This window comes from Rhinolophus ferrumequinum, chromosome 14 (genome assembly GCF_004115265.2).
Source record: "Rhinolophus ferrumequinum isolate MPI-CBG mRhiFer1 chromosome 14, mRhiFer1_v1.p, whole genome shotgun sequence".
NCBI lineage: Eukaryota > Metazoa > Chordata > Mammalia > Chiroptera > Rhinolophidae > Rhinolophus > Rhinolophus ferrumequinum.
In genome coordinates, this window is record NC_046297.1 from 65125889 (window position 1) to 65147599 (window position 21711).

General features: G+C 39.3%; 1 protein-coding gene across 13 annotated transcripts in view; it reads right to left on the reverse strand.

Annotated features, from left to right (window-relative positions):
* Positions 1 to 326: 326 nt before the first annotated feature.
* The window catches only part of CYRIB (CYFIP related Rac1 interactor B), a 130660-nt gene continuing 109275 nt past the window's right edge, over positions 327 to 21711 (reverse strand). For 11 of the 13 annotated variants that reach the window (XM_033125865.1, XM_033125863.1, XM_033125862.1 and 8 more), the window contains 8 exons: positions 18438 to 18543; positions 12865 to 13001; positions 11781 to 11858; positions 9722 to 9838; positions 8608 to 8687; positions 7276 to 7402; positions 5780 to 5850; positions 327 to 1063 (listed from right to left, as the gene is read on the reverse strand). In XM_033125865.1, the coding sequence (XP_032981756.1) occupies positions 1000 to 1063; positions 5780 to 5850; positions 7276 to 7402; positions 8608 to 8687; positions 9722 to 9838; positions 11781 to 11858; positions 12865 to 13001; positions 18438 to 18543 (780 nt within the window). In that variant the 3' untranslated portion in view covers positions 327 to 999. Of the gene's footprint in view, positions 1064 to 5779; positions 5851 to 7275; positions 7403 to 8607; positions 8688 to 9721; positions 9839 to 11771; positions 11859 to 12864; positions 13002 to 18437; positions 18544 to 21711 lie in introns of those variants that run through there. The other 2 variants (XM_033125868.1, XM_033125869.1) reach the window with 2 other exon arrangements.

Genomic DNA, 21711 nt, shown 5'->3' on the forward strand with positions numbered 1-21711 from the left:
CTCTCTGCTTCTGTTGCTATCCTCTCGCTCCTGGGAAATGTAAACCAAGCAAGAATGTAGCTTTCCTTCTAGCACTACATCCATACAAGAGTAAAGCAGAAAGAAAAGTCAAGTTAACGACAAGTTCTTGTCATTACCACACTTAGTGAGATTTTAAAAGCAATTAAAACGATGTACATAGACAATAATGAGGAAAAATACTATTAAAAAGAGCCAGCTCTGACCTAAAACAAGGGAAAATTATGTGTGCACATGCATTCCATAAAAATATACATGAGGAAAGCTCTGGAAGCCTGAAACCAAAATATCAGTAAACCAAGCCACACTTAGAAAAATGAAAGCTGATTTTTATTTTATCAACAGCCATTCTTTAAACATGAACATGCATACGTAATACTCTACGCACACATCACAGTTTTTAACGTTAGTTAATAAAGGTTAAACACACAACATACATCCTTACAAAAAAGTCAAAATGCAAACTTAAAACTTTAAACAAAAGTCTTACTAATTTAAAAAAAGTTTGTGTTGGGTACCATTTGTACAACACAGTTAATTTAAACATTTTCATTTTGGCTGCACATGAAAAAAGCGGCAGTAGAAAATAAAGTCATTGAGGGTTTTTAAATAGCAGAGTAGGCAGTTTTGCCATGCAGGAGAAGCAATATTAAATATTAGTTTTCAAAAAAAATCCACATTTAAAAATATTTAGTTCAAGTCACAGAATTTTTCTCAGTAGAGACCCCAATGCAATGCGTAATTAGCTGCCTTAGATGGCCTGTTTGAAAGGACAACATCCCTTCAGAGTTGAACTTTACTGGTTTTGGCACAGAAAAGAAGTCTTAAGAACAAGAACATGATTTAAAAAGAGGGAAGAGGAACAGAGGACAGAAATAAAAAGCAAGAGTAAATGAGATCGTAATTGCAATCACTAAAAACTGCGTCCTCATCACTGCAGAACAGGGCTTCTGCCTGCAGCAGGCGCTCATCCAGGAAGTGCTATTGCAGCATGGACTTAATTTGCTTGGAGGTAGTCTCATCATTCAAATGTTTTGTTGTGTACCTAAAAATGAAAAATACCAATTTGGAGAAATTAAAAAAACAAACAAAAAAACATTATCTGATCAGATTCTGTAATTGTGACAAGCTGAGATCTCACAAAATCATGCCTTTTCATTCCAGCTGTAACCCTGCTGGGTTCTGCTAGCTTATCCTCCCTACCACCTTTGAAACAGAATTTCCAATAGCTGTTTAACTTAGAACTACCTTACTGAAACACTGTGGTTAAATTCTAAAGTAAACAATTGGACCTTAACTTCTTACTCAGAGAAAATTATTGTTGTTCCACCTCAGGGGCTGGCAAATTGTAGTCTTTGAGCCAAATCCAACCCACCACCTACTTTTGTATGGCCCATGAGCTAAGCATATTGTTACATTTTAGAATGGTTGTGGGAAAAATCAAAAGAACAATACTTCTTGTTAATGTGAAAATTGTATGAAATTCAAATGTCAGTTTTACTCAGACACAGCCATACTGACTCATTTACGTGTATTCTATGGTTACCCTCTTGCTACAATGTGACTGCGACACTGTGAGTAGCTGTGACAGACACCAGGCAACCCACAAAAACCTAAAATGCTTGCTCACTCGGGCCCTTTATAAACAGGTTTGCTGACTGCTGCTATATTTACTCTGTCTTTGAGACAGTTCTGTCACCTCCTCAAAATGTTTCAATTCTCTAGGAGCGTTATTTTCAGGCAGATGTGTATTGCTGTAAGTATGTAAATACAAATTAAGAATTTTATGAGAAGATTCACCATAGGATTCCTTTAATAGCAGAAATTCAATAAGCAAGCCTACTATTTGTCAGGCCCAGTTCCAGGAGCTTACAAGCTAGCAGAGGGAGAAGATAATTATATTCTATGACACAGCAAAGGAGGGCAGCACTAGATGGGGCTTTAGAAACCAGGAAAACCAGGTCACACGGACACACGCTGCTGGCCATCATTGAGTTTGGAGATTATTCTACGGGTAACGAAAGCCAGTGGAGGGTAAGAAGCAGGGGAGCGACATGTGATTTCATTTATGTTTTGAAAGGATCCCTGGCTGCTGAGGGAGAGCTGTAGGGAGGAGCAGAGGGGACCGACCATGGGGCTACAGGGGCGTCCAGGTGCCCCAGGCTTGGACATGTTAGGACCAATGGAAATAGGTGCTCGAAGCTTGAATGTGGGATATGTTTTGGAGGTATCATAATTCAGACAGGACTTAATGTGGGATCAGTTAATCTGCCTTAAAATAGTTTCATATATATAGTTGTATTTAAGGAATGTATCATTTTAAGCAGACACACAGAGATAGTCTCTCTGTGTTAAATTTAAACTCCATTCTTATTAGGTTCATTTCAAATCAATTTAAAAACTGAAGAAATACTTGAACTCAAGTAAATGCTTAGGGAGGGAAAGAGACAAAGATATGCTTACTAAGTACCTGCTATCCTCTACAATTTTACATAGAAGTCACTTCCAAAGTGTTCTATTACTGAATAGACACCAGGGAACCTGGTGCATAATAGGTGCTCAATCAGCATATGTGCATTAGGAAGACAAGCAGCAGCCAGGCTGAAAGGAAAATGCATACAGGAATATTCACAGTAAGTGACAGGTGATGCAGCAATGACTAAGCTTTCTGTTGTATTTCCCAAGCGCACACAGAGCACACAAAGTTACACATAACCCTACTAATGCCAGCAAGTAAGAATCTTCCCTCTCCTTTATACACTGGACAGTGGGAAGAGTCAAGTCACATGCACAAGTCACGTGAACAAGACATCTACTGCTCAGTAGGTGGAAGTATTGCTACTCTGCAATGTACTGGGGGAACACTCCAGGAGTTGTAGGGCTTTCCTTGCCACCCAGACACAAACTCGCTCTCACTCCTTCTGAGGGGGTGTTCGCAGACCCTCCTGGACAGCGCCAATCCACAGGTGCACTGCGTCACCACACTTATCAAGAAAGGGACAATAACATCTAGTGTATGTGAAAATAATGTATGAACAGGTACGGTCTGATTTCACTTTGTGCACACAAAAAAGTCCTTTTCTACTGGAGAAAAGCAAGTCTCATTTACCTTTACTCTTACATGTAATAAAAAAGGTAATTCCTAGCACTGAACCTTAATTCCCAGTCCTAGCTTTCTCTTATGATCAAAGGCATTTGGTTCCATTTCTCCACCTGTAAAATGCAGGCGTGCCTTGTTGCTTTCTCTTAATCACATACTCCTAAGTTGGAGGTACTATATAATTACTACAGAAAAGCATCCAAAATAAACAACACATCTACGTTTGCAATTATCTCCCCTTTTAAAATTTTTTGGTGATTAACTGTTGGCTCTGAGGGAAACGATCTGAGGGAAAAGGAGTGAACGTCTCCAGTTCAGAACACTGGCTACTTCCTAAAAAAGAAAAGAATTCAGCACAAATGTGTTCCATTTTGTAGACGGGTAAATAACAATTAACAGTCGCATGGTACTTTTGGGATTATAAACTGAGTGAAGCATATCAAGGGTTATGCTGATTTCGTTTGAGCAGTGTTTCTCAAAGTACCGGCATTATCTAATCTACATCAGCGAAGGTGCTTGTTTATAAAACGAGCTGCCAGGGCCCCACCCCAGACCTAATGAAGACACTCTGGAGGTGGTAACCTGGGAACCTGCATTTGTCATATCCATCCAGAAGATTCCAAAGCACACTGACATTCAATCACATAGCAAACCTAAGGCTCAATGATACAGAACCATGTATATGGGATTTCAAGAGTGAAATCCCAAATTTGAAAACAGATTCTGACATTTGTGAGCTATATATTCTTCAGGTCCCTCAAGAATTGAAGGTAAGTCTTTGTACAACGGAGATACCTCCAACATTCCATACCCACCACCTACCTCACAGAGCTATGGGACAGATTAAATAAAGTTATATATATGAAATTACATTGTAAATTTACAGCGATATAAAAATGTTACGTATTGATCATCACCACAAAAGTTCCTAGGTGATAAAATAAGAACCAGGCACAGAATATGCTCATTATGAATAAAAACAGCTCAAGAGTTATCTCTGCAACAAACTTCTATTTTCTAATTTCCATTATATATTTGAAAAGGAAACTTAAATCTGGCAGGCAGCTCTTGCCTCAATGGTGCTTTTCTCCCCCTCGCCCTCAAACACAGATTGCCGTGGGGGCACTAAAGAAAAGCAACTCCCCATCTTTCACTCACGACACTGCCTGTCTTTGCCCTAATTCGGAAGTTAAAGAGACCGAATAGCCTTTAAACTCTAAGAGATACAAGTAAGCTCTGGGTTTTTATTTAAATTAATGTTTGAAGCACAGTCCCTTCAAGGTAAAGCAATACCAAAACCTCCTAGACTAGACCTCAATCACCTCTTACTTATAAAAAAAGGATTCCTTTCACTTGACGGCTTTGAAGTCTCATCACCAGAAAGAAAAGGGCTTGGGAGAAAAACCAGGCTGACAGGGACACGGGGAGTCTTCACAAAGGCACCAAGGATGGTAGAGTCACAATACTGCAAATATTGGTAAAACCAACGAAAACCTCTAGAGAAAAAGTTCCAAAAACGTAAGGTTTTTGATAGACTTGTGGTTGACAGAGGTTGACACTGTAAGGATTTTTCTTGTTCTATTATCTCTCTATAATCACTCTGATGGTCATTTAGAAAAGAACCCCCAACTGTTTACGGAATACTTCCCGTAATCTTAATGAAATTATTCGATGGCTCCACTCAGCTAAAGTGACACAACTTACATTTTGTTTTATGACGTACCGGGGTGACTAAGCATTCCAGAGAAGTAACAATGTTTAGCTTACAAAACATGGGGAAGATAACACTGAACTGGAAATCCTTTTATTCCATTATGTGAACTACACGGCATTTCAGTGAGAATAACAAAGATGGCCTGTGACCTCAGAAAAATCACTAAGTATGTATTTTTATGGCCATATAATTTTTGTGTTTAAACACAAAAAAAATCAAGTAACAAGAAAACCATCTTTTATGTTATGAAAATTATACCACCAATTAAATCTCTGTAGTCAAGATGTTATGTGCTGAGATTTTCATTTGAAAATATTCCAACATTTTTAGGAGCTTCACTAACTCCATCAAGTTAAGTCCAAGCTGAGAAAAGACATCAAATCATGATTGCCTTATTTCCATTATAATACACAAAAATAATAGACATCTGTATTTGAGAAATGTAATCACTATATTAAAAGAGCCAGTTATAAAAGTTATAAAACAGTTTGTATGATATTGTTTTATAAAAAGATAACTATTATATAGAGCTATGACTATATACAAGTGTAAAGAAAAAACTCTGGAAGGATATTTACCAAAATGTTAATAGTGGCTTATTTCAAAATAGTGACATTTCACAATTTCTTTAAATTTTTCTGTTTTCTGGACTTTATTTACAATTAGCATATACTATTTTCATCAAAAAGTAAAAAAATAAGCAACCTTGGCTTCCAGAGGGGCAAAAAGTGAAAGCCAAACTCTTCAGCAAAGTAAAGTTGCTCTTCTCATTTGCGCACATGCGCACACACCTCGTTGTACAAACACTGTAACCAATACTTGAAAGCAAAATGGGATCTTTGCATTTCTGAGTTGAACTTGTACGTTCATATCCTTTGGGCTACGGCACACTGAAGCACCCTCTTCCACATTAGCTTTCAGACCCGCACACGTGTCGATATACACACCTGAGAGCATTGAGAAGACCTTCTACACTATTCGGAGGCTGGTCCTTAAGAACTTTGATACAACCTTTCATCTAAAGAGAAAAGGAAACAGAAAAGGTAAAACATCTGCTTTTGTATCTAATACTCACTTTTGAAACAGTCATATTTAAACTAGCACAACTATAGAACTCAGGAGAAGTTACACAGCAGAAATGTAATTGTTCTTAGAACAGGAATAAACATCTACCCAAGTGTTATTATTTTCAGTTTGTCAGTCAAACACAACTTTTCAAGAATCAAATCAATCACACTGAAGCACAGCCACACTAGGGAGGAGACTCAGGGTGAGCTAAGGAAAGACTTCCTGGAAAGGGTGTGGAGTAGCCTTTTGCAGGACAGAATGGACTTGCTGCCAAGGAAACGAGGAGCTTCGCAGGCAGATAAACGCCATCACAAAAGTAATCCAGTGTCTCCCACGCAGAGGATAGGATTTTGTGGAGATGAGATGACTCGCACAGAGGAGTTTATAGAAGGCCTTGAAAGCCAGAGGGCTCACTGGGAACTGAGGGGGGTGGCAACAAAGACTTGTTCCCAATGACTCAATGAAGATGACACGGAAGCAAGATGAGCCTGAAGACTGTGACAAACCATACCACAGTAGAAATCCACAGGCTTTGGAAGCCATGGAGGTGTGGGTTCAAAATTGACTCTGCCATTCACTAGCAGTTGTATTATTGAATCTCCCTAAACTTTAGTTTCTCTATTTATAAAGGGGAGGTAACACCTATATCTTAGAAGTATTTTCAAAGTTAAATGGGAGAACAAATGTGAAATTCCTGGCACACAATAATCACTCAATAAATGTTAACTCATCTCTCTTTACATTGGATGAATATGAATGAAGGCAGGAAGATTGGCCAGCAATCAGTAATCTAGATAGAAAACACCAAGAGCCTGAACTAGCGGTGAGGGGGAAACTGGAGGAAGATTCACACCACCACGGGTTATAATTCTGAGAACCAGATGTGACAGGGTAAAGAAAGAAATTATAAAACAGAGAAACATGGGCTATGGTCACAAATTATTATGATTCGGGGGAGGAGGGAAAATAGGTAGTCTTCAACTTTTTTCACTGGAACACCTCTACTGACTTTCAATGTACATCTGGAAATAAACCTTTTGTTTGAAATAGCCTGTGGCCAAAGGAATGAAAGGATACTATACAAAATCTCTTGTATCTGATTATTTATATTGCCAAATGTGCACAAGCACCACTTACGAGTAGGAGGTTACCCTACAAGGGATACCCTGAAAGACAGACAGTACAGTTACCCTCAGTCATCCTACTCCGCCTGTATACAGGCTGTAAGAAATACAGCGAGAGAACAGAGGCAGCCCAAACCCACCATCAGACTACAAAACTGAGTTCTGGGACAGAGCGCAGCCTGCCATCTCTGTAAATAAAAGCCTATGCTTTCCATTTACGGACATAACGGGAAGTACATAAAGTAACTTACATCGATTTTTGAAGTTTTGGCAAATGCTCCCACTGGATGTACGTGGTCATAGAGTATTATGACGCCCACCATTACCCTCAAGCAGAAGGACACTGTCTCTTCATTTGTAAATCTGCTTCTGTATTCCCTGGAGAGTAGAAAAGATTCGGATGGATGAGGCACATCAGAAATTAACGAGCTGGTTCAACTCTCAGCTGATGCTGCAAGATGCACCCTGTTAGTCTCTAAGAGGGATACTGACATCGTGCTACCCCTCTTCTCTGCAAGGAGATGCCCAGACCATGATGTGGGTGGAGCAGTTATCACTCATATTCTGGTCTGTACGCACCTTGGTATATTTATTACCCCTTCTGCACAGCACACACCAATTTTAGAGAAATCACCATATGAGGAAAAACCTCACTAGCTTAACAGAGCAAGTATGATGGCTATTTAGGAGCTAATTCCATCTAAACACATTCCTGTATTACTAGATTTAAATTTTTCTAAAATTCAATCATATTCTTCTCATTTGGGGAAAAGGAAAGAGAACTTTTGTCTATACACAAGGCAGCATGGCACAGCAGGGAGAGTCCAGAACCAGGATGAGGACATCCACCCAGGCACACGAGTGGGGTCGGCCACTGGGCGTAAGTTGCGTCACTTCCAAGGACCTCACTCTCCTAAATGAGGACAGGGGTGATAATGACTAATAGCTGCCCTCTTGCTTCATAAGGTTTTGCAATAGGATGGCATATATAATAGTGCTTTGGAAAATAAAAGGCTCCACGAGACAAAAGTTATCTAGTAAAACCATATGTCACTCAGGAATCCAGGATGGATTCTTTCCGCCTGCAATAGGAAAATCCCACCAGAAAACACTGTGTCATACATCCTAAGTGGCTTGAGAGGAGAAACCCAGAAGAGAATTCAGGTGAGTGTTGAAAGCAATGAAGACTGAGAACTGAGCCTGAGAGAAAGGGAAAGGCAGAGACTAACTCTAGCGCTCTAGCAGAAGGCAAGGTTCTTGACTGAAACGGGAGAGAGAACATTTATGAGAAGCAAAACCCAAAGAGCTTTAAAGCTCTTCTCCTACCCTCCAAAAAAAGCACCACAAAATCCCCACTATGAAGAATCTAAGTTAGTCTGACTGGTCAGAGGTATCCGGAAACCAACTGCACTTTATCCTTAACCAGAAGTTCCATTAAGCTGCCCCATTATTTTAACTTTGTTCATATGTTAACATTGGCTATTTGGGATACACTTAATTCCTACCTTCCAAATATGACACCGTCATATCTGGACAACCACTTCAAGAGGACTGTTAGAGAGAAAAGACCAGCTAATACTCACGGTGTCTCCAGCATGACTCTGCACACACTGGCCATGGTGCTTAGACAATCTGTGGTATTTTCTATTGGTAAATTTTTATTCTGTAAAAGTGTATGGAGAACAGAACAAGTAAAAGTGACAGTTATTACTTAAGTATAATTTAAAACCTAGCATAACACGAAAAACTTAGCAACTTGAAAACCTGGCTCCTACTCTTGTGTAAAATGCACAGTGGACGGCAGACCCTGCTCTGTGCTTGGGGCTACAGCTACGAGCAGACAGCCAGCACCCTGCCTCCCGAGGCACTGACACTCCTCAGGTGGGGATGACCACAGCACGCAGACGGCCTCACAGGCCGTGAGGCACATGGATTTGTCCCATGGTGATGGGAAGTCACCGGAAACATTTTAAGCAGAGGAGGAAGGGAATGTGGTTTATATTTTAAGATTACTTGGCTGCTCTTTGGAGTAAGGACTATAGCAGGGCAAGAGTGGAAGAAATAAGAACAGTGAAAACATGAACACAGTAATCCAGGTGAGAGGGTGGTGGGCTCATCTGGAGAGGTAGCAAGAGAGGAGGTAAGTTTTCAGATTTAGCATCTATTTTGGAGGGAGAGCCAGTAAGACTGATGGAGTGGATGTAGCAGGTAAGATAAAGGAAGGAATTTAGGATAATAAGCGTAAGTTATTTTCTTGTACAGACATACTGTGGAGATATTGCAGGTTCAGTTCCAGACCACCGCCAATAGAGCGACTCATACTCTTTTGCTGGTGGAGGGTCTTGCCTTCAATTGATAAAAATGCAACATCTGTGGAGCGCAGTCAAGTGAGGGGCAGTAACACGAGCTATGCCTGTACAGTGAGACTATGAACTGAGATAGGAAAGACAGGAGACAGGCCTGGGCTGGGGAAAACTATCAAGACTCTGGTTTGGTCACGACACTACCCACCCAGAGGGAGGCTGCAGACAGGTGGGTGTGCGCCTGTGGGCCTCAGGGAGGGGCGGCACCAGTGTGTACGTCTGGGAGGCCAGCAGCTTAGCGCTGGCACTGAAAGCCGCGGGACTCGCTGCGCTCGAGTCTGCAGGCAGGCAGAAGAGGAACAATGCAGAGAAGAAGGTCCTAGGCGGTGCTTACCTCCGACACAAACTTTGTTGTGGCGTCACTTAAGGTTTTCAGCATTGGGGTTGCCTCAGCATAAAACAAAGACATTCGATTTGCCAATTCATTATTTACTTCATTTTCTCCTTCTGCCTGTGTAGAGAGTAAGAGCACTTGATATCAATTCATAAATTATTAAATATGATCTCATTTATAAAATACCAAGGCTGAGTGCTAATGCTTGCTAAATTAATCTGATAAATACTCTTAAATTATACTTTAGACCCTCAAGTGCAAATAATACTTAAGTATTCTTTAAAAATCGAAAGATTAAAAATGGTGTCAAGCAATTTTTAAAAAATATTTTATATGCTATTAGGCAATTAAATGAAATGTTGCCGGGCTGCCTTCGGCATACAGGGATTGTTCTAAACGCACGGAAGACAGACAATGACTGACACGGCACGCTCGCTGCCTCCATCAGGACCACAGAGGATCCACAGGAACATGCTGAGAGGTGGAGACGGGAAAGCGGTGCGACAGAAAGACTAAGTTAGACTAGAAGAAACTAAAATGGACTCAGAGGAGAGTCAGGCTCTTGCAGGTGATGACGGGCGGGTGTACAGGTACGACAACCAGCCAGAGGGAAAGGGCACGTTTTCAAATGACCTGGAAGAGTGTAACTCCGTTGAATTCAATGTATTCAGTGTAATACGTGGTAGCACCTAGTAAAAGGTAAGGTTGGCAAGGAAGGTCGGGGTCAGATTGTAGAGGCTTAAACGCTGCCGTAAGCCCTTCTGTATGTGATGACGGAGCACTTCAAGGGTCACGAAAGGAATGACAAGTCAATTTTCTAAAGAAAGTTAGCTGATGACAGTGGGCAGATTGTGCCAAAAAGAGACTATAAGTCAGAAAATGAGTTCTACTCCTATAGAATTACTGCCAACCAGAGTGAGAATGAGGCTTTCAATTGGGACAGACGTTATCAGCAGATGAGAGGAGGAAGGAGGAAGAGATTTCTGAGGTATTTCACTTGACATTGACTGGATTTACCTATAATAACTGAGAGTGAGAGACAATAATACAAAGGTAACCTGAATGTCTTTGGCCGTGAGTGATGGCAGGATGGAGACAACAGAGGATTGAGTGTTTTGCTTTTATTTTATTTTACATGGTAGATATGAAAAAGACAGATGATAGGTCAGCCTCAGAGCAGAAACTGGTCTATGCAAAACCACATACTGACGCAAGTAACAGATGCTTCATGGAAGAGAAATCTTTTTTCCAACCCAGGGCCTGTCTTAGAGCAACCACTTCATAAAATATTCAATGGGGAAAAAATGGTTTCCTTTGGTATTTTCTTCACCTCTTACCCCACTCACCACTCTTTACATACTTATATGGCATTTCTTTATTAAATTATCTACTAGAGGCTAGGGCTGGTCCTAGAAATTTCTCTCTTTTTCACACAATATAGGTTCTCAAAATACCCAGAGAACAAGATAATTTGTTTTCTTCCTAATTCAGGTTTTACTTATGGTATTTGACTCCTCGGAGGGAGAAAAGCGTGTTAAACAGTGTAAGAGGGGAGTCGGGGGGCTCCTAAGCCTAAAGAAAGCAGAAGAAATGCTGTGCCAGCCATGGAACAGAGAAGCCCTCCGGCCAGGTCAGGCGCAGAGGTGACACCTCGTTCTCCCCTCCTGATGCCAGCACTTCTACCCCAGGCCAACTTTCCTCCAAGATTCTTCCATTCTAAGAATAAGGGGACAAATTACTCATAGCCACTGATTCACAAAATTACTGTGCCATTAAAATGAGAATACATAGAGAAATTTGTTAAGTACCAATGTTATATAGACAAAAACTAATCTTACTGAAGTAGTCATAGGAATGTAAGGGATAAAGTAGGGAAAAAGGTAAACACAATATGGTTTGCTACATTTGCCCTTTCTTCCTACAGCTGTGGTTGCCCACAGTTACTAAATTAATTACCAGCTTTAACTTTACCAGAATGAATGAATGAACAAATAAAATAATAAATTGAAGGAACTGAGAGATGAGTTATTATTACCACCGATTCAAAGCATTAACTTACTGGAACATTATTAATCCTCATACGACTCAATGTTCTTCTATAATAGCTGAAATCATTCTGTATGGCAGGATTTGTCATCTAAAGAAGACATTTATGAAAGAAAAATGTATTATGTACTCAATGACAGTGTAAAAATTAAATGAAAAATCTATTAAGTACAGTTTTTAACTTGTTAAGTAACAGTCCCAATTTGTAATACCATTTTAATAACTAAAACTGCTATCATGCAAAATGGCTTTTTTGCACTTAAATTATGTAACACTCTACTCAGTCTTTACTGAACACATAAAACTACACAGACTAATTTTTTGTCATACTCAGTATGCTTCCCTTCTTCTTTGCAGTAATTTCAGGTAATATACTAAAAGGTTGTTTGCCTAAAAACAGTATTACTAAATAAACAAAAAACAAGGAATTTGTAGGTACTTGTTTTGGAATTACAATAAAAATATGCATATATTATCAATCTTCAAACAGACTAAAATGTTCTATACAAATTATCTGTGCTCAAAGTGTTATAAAAGAGAATAGTTGTTTATGATGCATTCATAAAATGTTGAAGTTAGGAATCCAGCTCTTCCATTTTCTAGACGAGGTACCTGAGGCCCTGAAAAGTGAAAGGCCCTGCCTTCTAACTGGTTACTGTGACAGGGACTAAAGTGCGATGCAGGTCTCCTGAAAGGAAACCTAGTGCTTGTTTCTTTTACACACCCTCCTCCTAATAATAGGAGGTAGGTAGTAGATAGATGGGGGCGGAAAGAGGAACTGTTTTAACATTTTTATATAAAAGAGAGTAGAAATCAACTGGTGATGAACAGAAAAGAAAATACCAGAAAAGGTCAACATTGTTGTTTCTAGAAATATTTTTTAAATGAAGTGAAATGAAGACAGAATACTGGGTAATTTGCTATTTGCTATGCATGTATCAAAAGACCTGTTGTAATTTTTAAATTCAGTTTTCCATACTTGCTAAGCACCATCTGGCAGCATTTAAACACCTTTCACAAGGTCTCCAGGCATTTCCTCCGAGTGCTCATTAAAAACTCATGATTTTCATATAGTCAGCGCCAGCAGAAAATCCTACCTTGAGTTCATCAAACCGGAGTGTGAAATGAAGGATTTCTGCAAACTGTTTAGCAAGAGCCTGCTCTCGCTCGAGATGCTGGGTGGGAGAATATGGGGTACTTGTCAAGGCTCCCAGAAGCCCTCTTAATGCTGCTTCTAAAGGAAAAAGATTAAAATGTTAACCTGTTTATATCTCCCTAACATTTGTTTATTAAAAAGTGAGCAATTTATAAATGTTACAATTTCAGTTCTCATAAAAGTTAAGATCTCTTTAAAAATCTAAATACCACCACTCAAACTGAACACTATTTAATAGAATAAAAACCTTAAAGGGACTCATTCAATTTTGTAATTCTATAAACCCAACTTCAAAATAATGCCAAATGTAATCTGAGTGAATTACCACGATGAAAGGGCAAAATTCCTATTTTCACCATTCAACACAGCGTTGAGTTGACCTACAGCTAAGTAACTTCTTCAATGGCATTCCATCCACAGTAAAATCTGTATATGGCTATGACCGAATTACCAACTTCTCATACTCTGAATATGCTGTTTATTTATAAATACGAAACTGCTTTCTTTCAGCTACTAAAGGAAACAAAATATTTGATTTAATAATTAGCTTTCTGAGTTTCTTAAGAACATGGCATCTCAGGATCATAATATAAATATTCTAATTTATTACATAAGTAAAATGGGCCCTTTGAAATAAGTGCTACTTTTGGAATGCCAGACTAATATTGGGTTTAAAACTGGATATACTGATATTTCACTTCAAAAAATAATCATAGAAATAAAAATATTCGGTTAGATTCCAGAATCAGAAAACCATGCTAGATTCTATTCAGAGAAAACAAGAGTTTACAGAATTAGGTGGTGATCCAACTTTAATGAATAAGTGTCAGATTAATAAACAAGTATTTCTTAATGATAATAAATTCATGCAGATCACCAACCCTTACCTACAAAAATACCAGCTCTACTATTTATGAAAACCTAATTGTGAGCCGACTTCCATACTGTGTGCTTAACCTAGTCTCTCACTTAACTGTCACCTTCAACTCTGACATGGGTGATACAGCGGGATAAACTAAGTTTCAAAGAGTTAGATGCCAAGGGCACAGCTGGTAAATGCCAGGTGTTTCTGACTCTACAGCCTTCTTCTTTCCACCATAATAGTTTCTCAAGTAAAGGCAACATTCTACCTAGCCTTTTGTAATCTTATAAATATTAATCTGTTGCCACCAGTAATACGTACTCTCATGTGTCTGCTATGTGCCAGTACTGAGCTAGACACATCATGACATTTTTGTCATCCACACAGTAACTCCAAATTGTAATTATCATTTTTTAATAGTAAGTCAAAACAACATTTTGACTGTCTACTATGTGCCACGTACTAGGGAAACAGAGGTGAAAGTAGACATGCTCCCTATGCCACATGGAGCCTGATTATACAGAGAGAAGAAAGAGAAATTACTATAGTTGTGATGTGTGTGAAGAAGTACACAGTACAATAGAAAGGTATAATCCTACAGCCTCAACCAGTTAAAGACTCAGGAAAAGGCCTCCCTCAGTAAGTGACATCTGGGCTGAGACTGGAGTGTCCACCAGGGAAGAGGAAGTTTGTGAAGTGACAGGGCAGGGAGCCAGCTCCTGAGCTGGGAAGAGCATGATCCAAGACTAAAACAATACGCATACAATGTGTGCCATAGTATGCATCCTGGCCTTGTCACCCGAATGTCCCTGGACAAAGTATTCAAGCCAGGAAGCGATATCAGATTAGCATCTAAATACTCCACTTCGTCCGCAGTGTGGAGAAGGAATTGTAGGCGTATGGACATTTTACAGAGGTGCAAGCATGGATGTAAAGGTCAATTAACAGGGAAAACAGTTTTTTGGCTACTTTGAAAAATAGTTTATTTCTCCCAAGATTCATTTCATGTGTCAATGTTAATACAAGTGGAAAGCAAAGTTTAAGAGATATGAGAACAGGAAAAAACAACAAACAAAAAAAACCACACCAATAACTGTTGCAAAACAAGAGTGGTCCAAAAACATTTGCATTTCCTAAATTGTATCAGGTCCCAGGGTTAATTCCAGCGTTCAAAGCACTCTGCTTCTTAGGGGGATGGAAGACCTCCCCCACCCCACCTCAGGGGTGGAATCAGGTCACCTGGCTGAGTTGAGATGGCCATGGTTACCAAACTTGTGTCCGTGAATGGCTGAAGCCCTCAGTGGCAGACCTAGCACAAAAGGGGCACACACTCAAGGTGAGAAGGCTGCTTATCTTATCTGCCTTTAAAGCAGGTAGGTGCCTCTCACCTTGGGGGCCTGTTGATACAAGACAGTCCTACGGACCTACAATGCCCACGGGAGTCAAGAGACAATCAGAGACAGAGGATCCCTGGCGGTGGTCTAAGTCTCTGCCTGAGTTGGAAAGAAAGAGAGGTCAAAGAAGAGGTGATATAGGGTTTGGTCTCTCTGATGAAACTCCTAGAGGAAAACCAAGTGGTTATGATTCTTGGAAAACGTAGATGACATGGAGGAACTCAATGGGCCACTAAGCCCTATGTTCTGGAAGAAATTAAATGGTCCACAGACCAGTGCAGAAATAATATGGACTGATTAGTCCACAAGGCAGAGCAAGACGGGGAAACGACTACATGATTAAGAAGAGGGGGCCCTGCAGAAAGTCCCCCATTAGAGACAAGAGCAACTGCCACCCACCTACTGTCAAAGACCAGTCCTTGAATCCTCAGAAGGAACCCAAAGGATGTGCACGGGGAGGATTTAAGACAGCCAAGAGACACAACCACAGTTACTGTGGGCACTCGGAACCTTTGAAATAAATTTTGATCAATGTAACCCAGTGAAAAGAAGTCAACATGTTGGAGAAACTCACTTGTTATGATCTCTGGAGATGGTCCATACCATAAGTCCCTGGCCCAGGAGGGAGACAGACCGAGGGGAGACAAAGCAGTTTATCTACTGTCTGATCACATGACCTGCCCTTACGAAGCTGCCAGAAAAGGCAAGCCCTATGACAGAGCTCAGCATCTTCCAAATTAGTCAAGTGATCCCTTTCCTATCCCTCTATAAATACGCAAATGGCAAGGGCTCAGGTCCCTTTTCTGGAGTGCGCCCACGGGATATCTGTACAATCCTCTCCCTGAGACTGCAAGATTCCGAGGGCCTCCGGGCCTCCGTGTGCTTTGTGCTGTTTATCCTCACCTCTGGCTCAACAGTGAGGCAGGAAGAGAAGAGACAAGAGAGGTAGTGGACATAACGTAGAGGGCTCAACAGACCAGAGTTCTAGACAGGACACTAAAGCTCAGAGAATTTAAACGACGTGGCGAAGACCACACAGCTGGTGACCGACAAACACCAGCATTCAAACAGGCCGATATGCCTCCAGAGCCTAAAATCCAGTGACTGCCTCTCCTGAACACCCATTATTTGATACAGCAGATGGGTGTATTCATTAATCCATCACTCACTCACGCATTCAACAAACACTGAGTTCCTGTCACATGCAGGCAAGGATATGCACGCATACTTTCAGCCAGAAAACTGGGAACATCACTCACCAGGTTATCGGCTAAGAAATGAGGAGGAAGCCATCAGATCTTACATTTAACTTCGCTCAGAATTTTACGGAAGCCCCTAGAGCACTATAAAGAAGGTTCGAGGCTCCCACATGATGCCCTGAAAACCTTTTAGCCTTTTGCTATTACCTGCATTACTACAGCCCTCTGCTGAACAGAACACAGCACCCACGACAGAACACATACCACTAGCCTGATTTAATTCCCATAGTTAAGATATAAGAAAACACGTAAGCCTGACTGGTTTGGCCTATTTCACTATTATTCTCTTTTTTACTGGCAAATGCTAAGAGACCAAGATGAGCTTGAAGACCTGAGCAGTGCCTGAAGCAATTTACCTATAAATGCAGCCAGGAACTAGCAGCCCCAGAAAAACTCCAAATCTGCAAAAGTGAAGATAAAAACAAGGAAAAGACCTAGGCTCTGAAGCCACAAAGCAACAGACTTTGGAGAAACACAACTGAAAGGCAAACAGTGTGAAAGAACCAGCTGTCGTGCTTGGGAAAATAAATTACACCTTGTCTAGTGAGAAAAGGGTAATTCACAAAACATTTCTATCTCAACCATTATTTAAAAGCATAGCTTTAAAAAAAACAACCACCACCACCACAGAACTTCACCTTTAAAGCAAAAGCTGCACACACCATGGCAAGGAGCTAATATAATAGAATATGGAAAGCAAGACGTAAGAAAACCAGGAAGCGTGATGAACCTCTTGCAAACTGGAAAGCACGTGCTCTAATGGACAGAGATGGTCCTCGATCCGCGCCGGTGACTGAGAGGCAGGTCAATGAATCAATCAACTTCTGTCTAAGCTCCTCATTTTCTCAAAATAACGGAGACTTACAAACAAATCCCCAAACCCAAATCATTACCAATTTTTAAAAATTATTGGTTTTTTTTTTTCAGTTACAGCTCACATTCAACATTATTTTCTATAGTCATGGCGACGTAGAGAGCAGCATAGAGAATGGTACGGTGCCAGGTGGGTATTGGCCTAATCAGGGGATCAATGCGTACATTACACAAATGTCTCACCACTGTGCTGTACACCTGAAACTAGTAATTACCAATTTTTAAACCTGGCAACTAATTAGGAATTGTTAAAAACCATGTGGGCCAAACAAATCACATCGCAGGTCTAAATTTAGCTACAAGCCCCCAATGTGACTTCCTCTTTACGGTGTGGTTTTTCTACTGTTGTTTGTATTCATGTATCATATGTAACATTTATGAGATTCAAACATCAAAACTATGTAAAACACGGGTCAAGATCTTCAATTCAAATGTTTCAAATTTCTGATGCATCTATACCCCTCCTCTACGGCCACAACTTCATACAGAAAAGCCCCTCCAATTTCCATCTTTCAAATCACTCAGCAGCTAAATGGCTAAATCTTACCTGCTCTGCCTCCTCCTTCTCCGAGAAACAGGATCCCACTTTGCTCACTATTGCCCCGAAGGCACAATTCTAATCTGGGTAATTTTTCTCATGTGAGGGAAAGGCGAATGGTTTTGACTTCTTTTTGCTTTAATAACTCCGTCGGTAACTTCGGGTAGATCACTAGCTCCCTATTTCTCATCTTGTACAGTTTTATATATGAACTGCTCATAATCAGCAATGATGTTAAGAACACGAACATCTAAATAATTCAAGGGCCTGGGGATTAATTTCCACATCTGGGAAAGGATTCGGGGTAGACTGGAGAGAAATCCAAGCACGTGGTTTCTCCTACTAGGGCCCTTTAGATTGCAATGAAATCAGAGATTTCCTTGTGGAAATCATAATTTGTCAAGGAGAATGGTCTAAATAAAGACCTGGTTGACAGGGATGATAAGATTGTACTGTAATCTTATAGTCAAACAAGCTATGGAACACATAAATTTAGCAATGTGAATATAAAAATGCTAAAAATTACTTCTGGTGTCAGTGAATGTCCTTTTCACTAGGGAAGTCATAATTACAAGACTTTCAACTTACCTAACCTCTGAGAAAATTCGTAAAATTTCTTTAATTTGCCTACTAGTGGAACAACTGCACCCCACGCCTTCTCTTGTAACTTCTCATCTGCTGGATGCTGGATTGCCTTCAAAATCCAAAGGGAAAAAAAGTTAAGATTTTTAAAAATCACAAAAGTATACCTTTTACATTAAAATATAGGTTTCAGCAGAGTCAGAAACCCAAGTGTAACCTATAAAATACCAACTAATGGAATGCTGAGAGGGCCTTCTCCACTCCATAGATACAGCAAACCTACTGTGATCCATTCTTGTTAACCTCGCAATGGACATGGATATAATAGAATAAGAAATCACACACTATATGGTTGTTGAATGTATTATGTCTTGGTACCTTTTAGAACCATAAAAGGAAACCATTTTATAATGTTCCCCATGCTGCAGACAGGCTTTCTTAGTAGTTCTTTTCAAATAATTATTTTAGTGGAATAAAAGAAACCAAAAAAGGAAGGCAATAAATGAAATAAGATACCAACTCTGGGAAAAGACTAAGAAACTTGCAGTAATTCAAATTCCAGGGTCCAAAGTAGCTTTAAGAATCTTACCAAACACTTAAGAAGAATCTAAATCAACCTGAAATATGTGACTTAAAAACTGTCATACTTACTCCCTCTAACTAAAATCTTATTCTGGAGTCCACGTTTTCTTGGGTTTTCCTGAGGAAGACTGTGAAAACTAGCTGCAAATTTGTAAGGGGAGAAAATAAACCATAATCTAGAGACCTTAATATAAACAGGAGTACACCTCGTGAGGCCCAGTCGTTCAAACCACTAGGCAGTATTTTGTGACTATAGAGGGCTATTCCCAGAGAAATGTTCTTTTCTTGCTTCCATCGTTCTTTTGCTTTTAACCTTTTACGGAACTTAATGCTCTTCCGACAAGCTGGCCTGCCTCCTCTAACATCTCTAGCAATCAAAACACACCATCTGAAACTGAAACTCCTAAGCAAGGCCAGGGTTCGGGGGCCCCCTATAAATATCAGGAGGTACTGACATGTTTAGACTTCCCCAAGGCAGTAGTATTCTGACTCCATCTACGCAAAACCAAAAAACAAGAAAGCCAACTAAAATTGAAACCAGATACTCAGAGGATGCCCTGACTAAATCAGCTACAAACTAAATAAATGGGCTATAGATTGTCTAAGCAATGTGCTTTATAACCTTGCCACTATATTCAAGTTTTCTTGATTTTTTAATATAAACCTTTTTAAATGACGCTTAAGCACAACAGGAGTCTGAAGTGACTCCCATGTATGTGACTATCCAGAAGAATTTTAATGGTAAAGAAAATCTGACACTACAACATATAACAATCTTTATTTCACATTATATTAATATGAATATTTCAAAGGAACTGGGACATTATCCTGATGTATCTGAAAAACACTTTTCGCCTCAGCCCAGTCTCAGCAATGTTTGATAGCAAGTAGTAAAAAATTGTTTATTTTATTTATTATTCAGGAAATGAGCAAGTAGATAAAAAATTCTAATTTATTTTCTTCACTAGAGAAACCAATCCAACTTTTCTTGCAGGGATCTAAAAATGATTTTCTAAGTATCTCCTCATTGCCATAATATCAAAATGCTCCAGCAAATGTCACCCACTTTCATAACTTGATATGAGTTAACTACTTCCTGGCTCTGCCTTGCCTGGATTTAGAACTGATGTCTTTTATGACATCTTACGGTTCTTACAACTCTGATTCCTCTCCTGATTTCACATCGGTTTTACTGCTGTTAGATCATGTTTTTGGTACAGCACCCACTACAGCCCAAGAGGCAGAAGAGCACTTGTAAATGTCAAAGCTGAGGCTGTCACGAAACAGGTAGTCTAACTCTCATTTTCAAAACTGGTCAAACTGTTAACGGATATATCAAAACATTAGTGGAAAGTTCTTATTTCCATCTCTAGAGGTTTCTCCTAGAGAATAAGCTTTGCTTATTTAATAGATTCCACATTAAATCTAATTTTATTAAGAGTCCTGTTTAATAAAATGCAATTTAAATGAAGTATATATAATTCAATAGCATCTTTTGGAGACTATTTTAGAAAATGTAGGATTCTTACGCAAGTGTACAAATAATTTTATAGATCTTATTTTACAACACATTGCCAGACTCACTTCCAAAAAGACAACCATTTGACAATACCATGTGCACTGATTAAGACTACCTGTTTTTTCATAAACCAAACAATATCAAGCTTTTAACAATGTATTATTGTACACAGTAAAACTTGACAGTGACGCGTGCTTATTAGCAAACCTGAACTTTTTTCTATTGTCAGCGCTTTCTCACAGGCAGAGGGGTTCTAAGTCTTCATGCTGACCTGTGACAGTTACGGTGGTTGTATCTGTTCTCTGTATATTTGGTATATAGTCAGCTTTTATTTGTACCTTCCTTTCTTAATTTAAATTGTTTTTCTACTATTCATAAATCTTTTCTGCTTATATAGTTAAACCCAAACATCAATGTACATTCCTCAGTGAAAATTTCTTCAACACATTTATCTGTCTACAAAAGATTTAAATGCTGTTTTTTAAAAAGAGTTGGCTAGCTTACATATTTTATATCTGTTTTATTGACCTAGTTCTCTGTCCTTAATTCCTTTACCCAACAGTTTAATGATGGTACCTTTACAGTAAGTCTCAAAGCATTGAAAGGTGAATCTCTTACCATTGTTTTTTATTCTCCTACTGATTTTTTTAGTGTTCTTCAGTATTATTTTTCTATAACTCTTTTTTTTAAACTTTGAAACATTTACTTTCCCACATGACCACTCATGGAACACTATGAGTGAACTGTATGTGGCCACATTTTCTATCTCCTCAGGAAAGCACAGCGCTACTTAGTAACTATGGAGAACATCAATCTTTGGTTAGTAACTATGGAGAACATCATAGAGAACAATCTTTGGTTATAGTGTTAAGAGCTCCAGATTTCATAGACCCAAAAGTCCTCCTTGAAATGACCTCTATATAAACTTTTAGTTTATTTTACTCTCTTCTGCAAGATTACAACTGAATCTTATACGCATTCAATTACATCAACATCAAGACTTTGGGGAAAACCCTTCCCACACAGAAGCTGATCTTTAAACCCTTCCACTTAGAAAGTTTTAAAAAAATTCTAAGAGTTCTACCTTAAAAAAAGAAAGAAAAAAAAAGCAAATAGGTAATGGCATTTTTTTCTTTATTATTTATGGAGACAACTGTAACCAGTTGATAAGAATTCAAT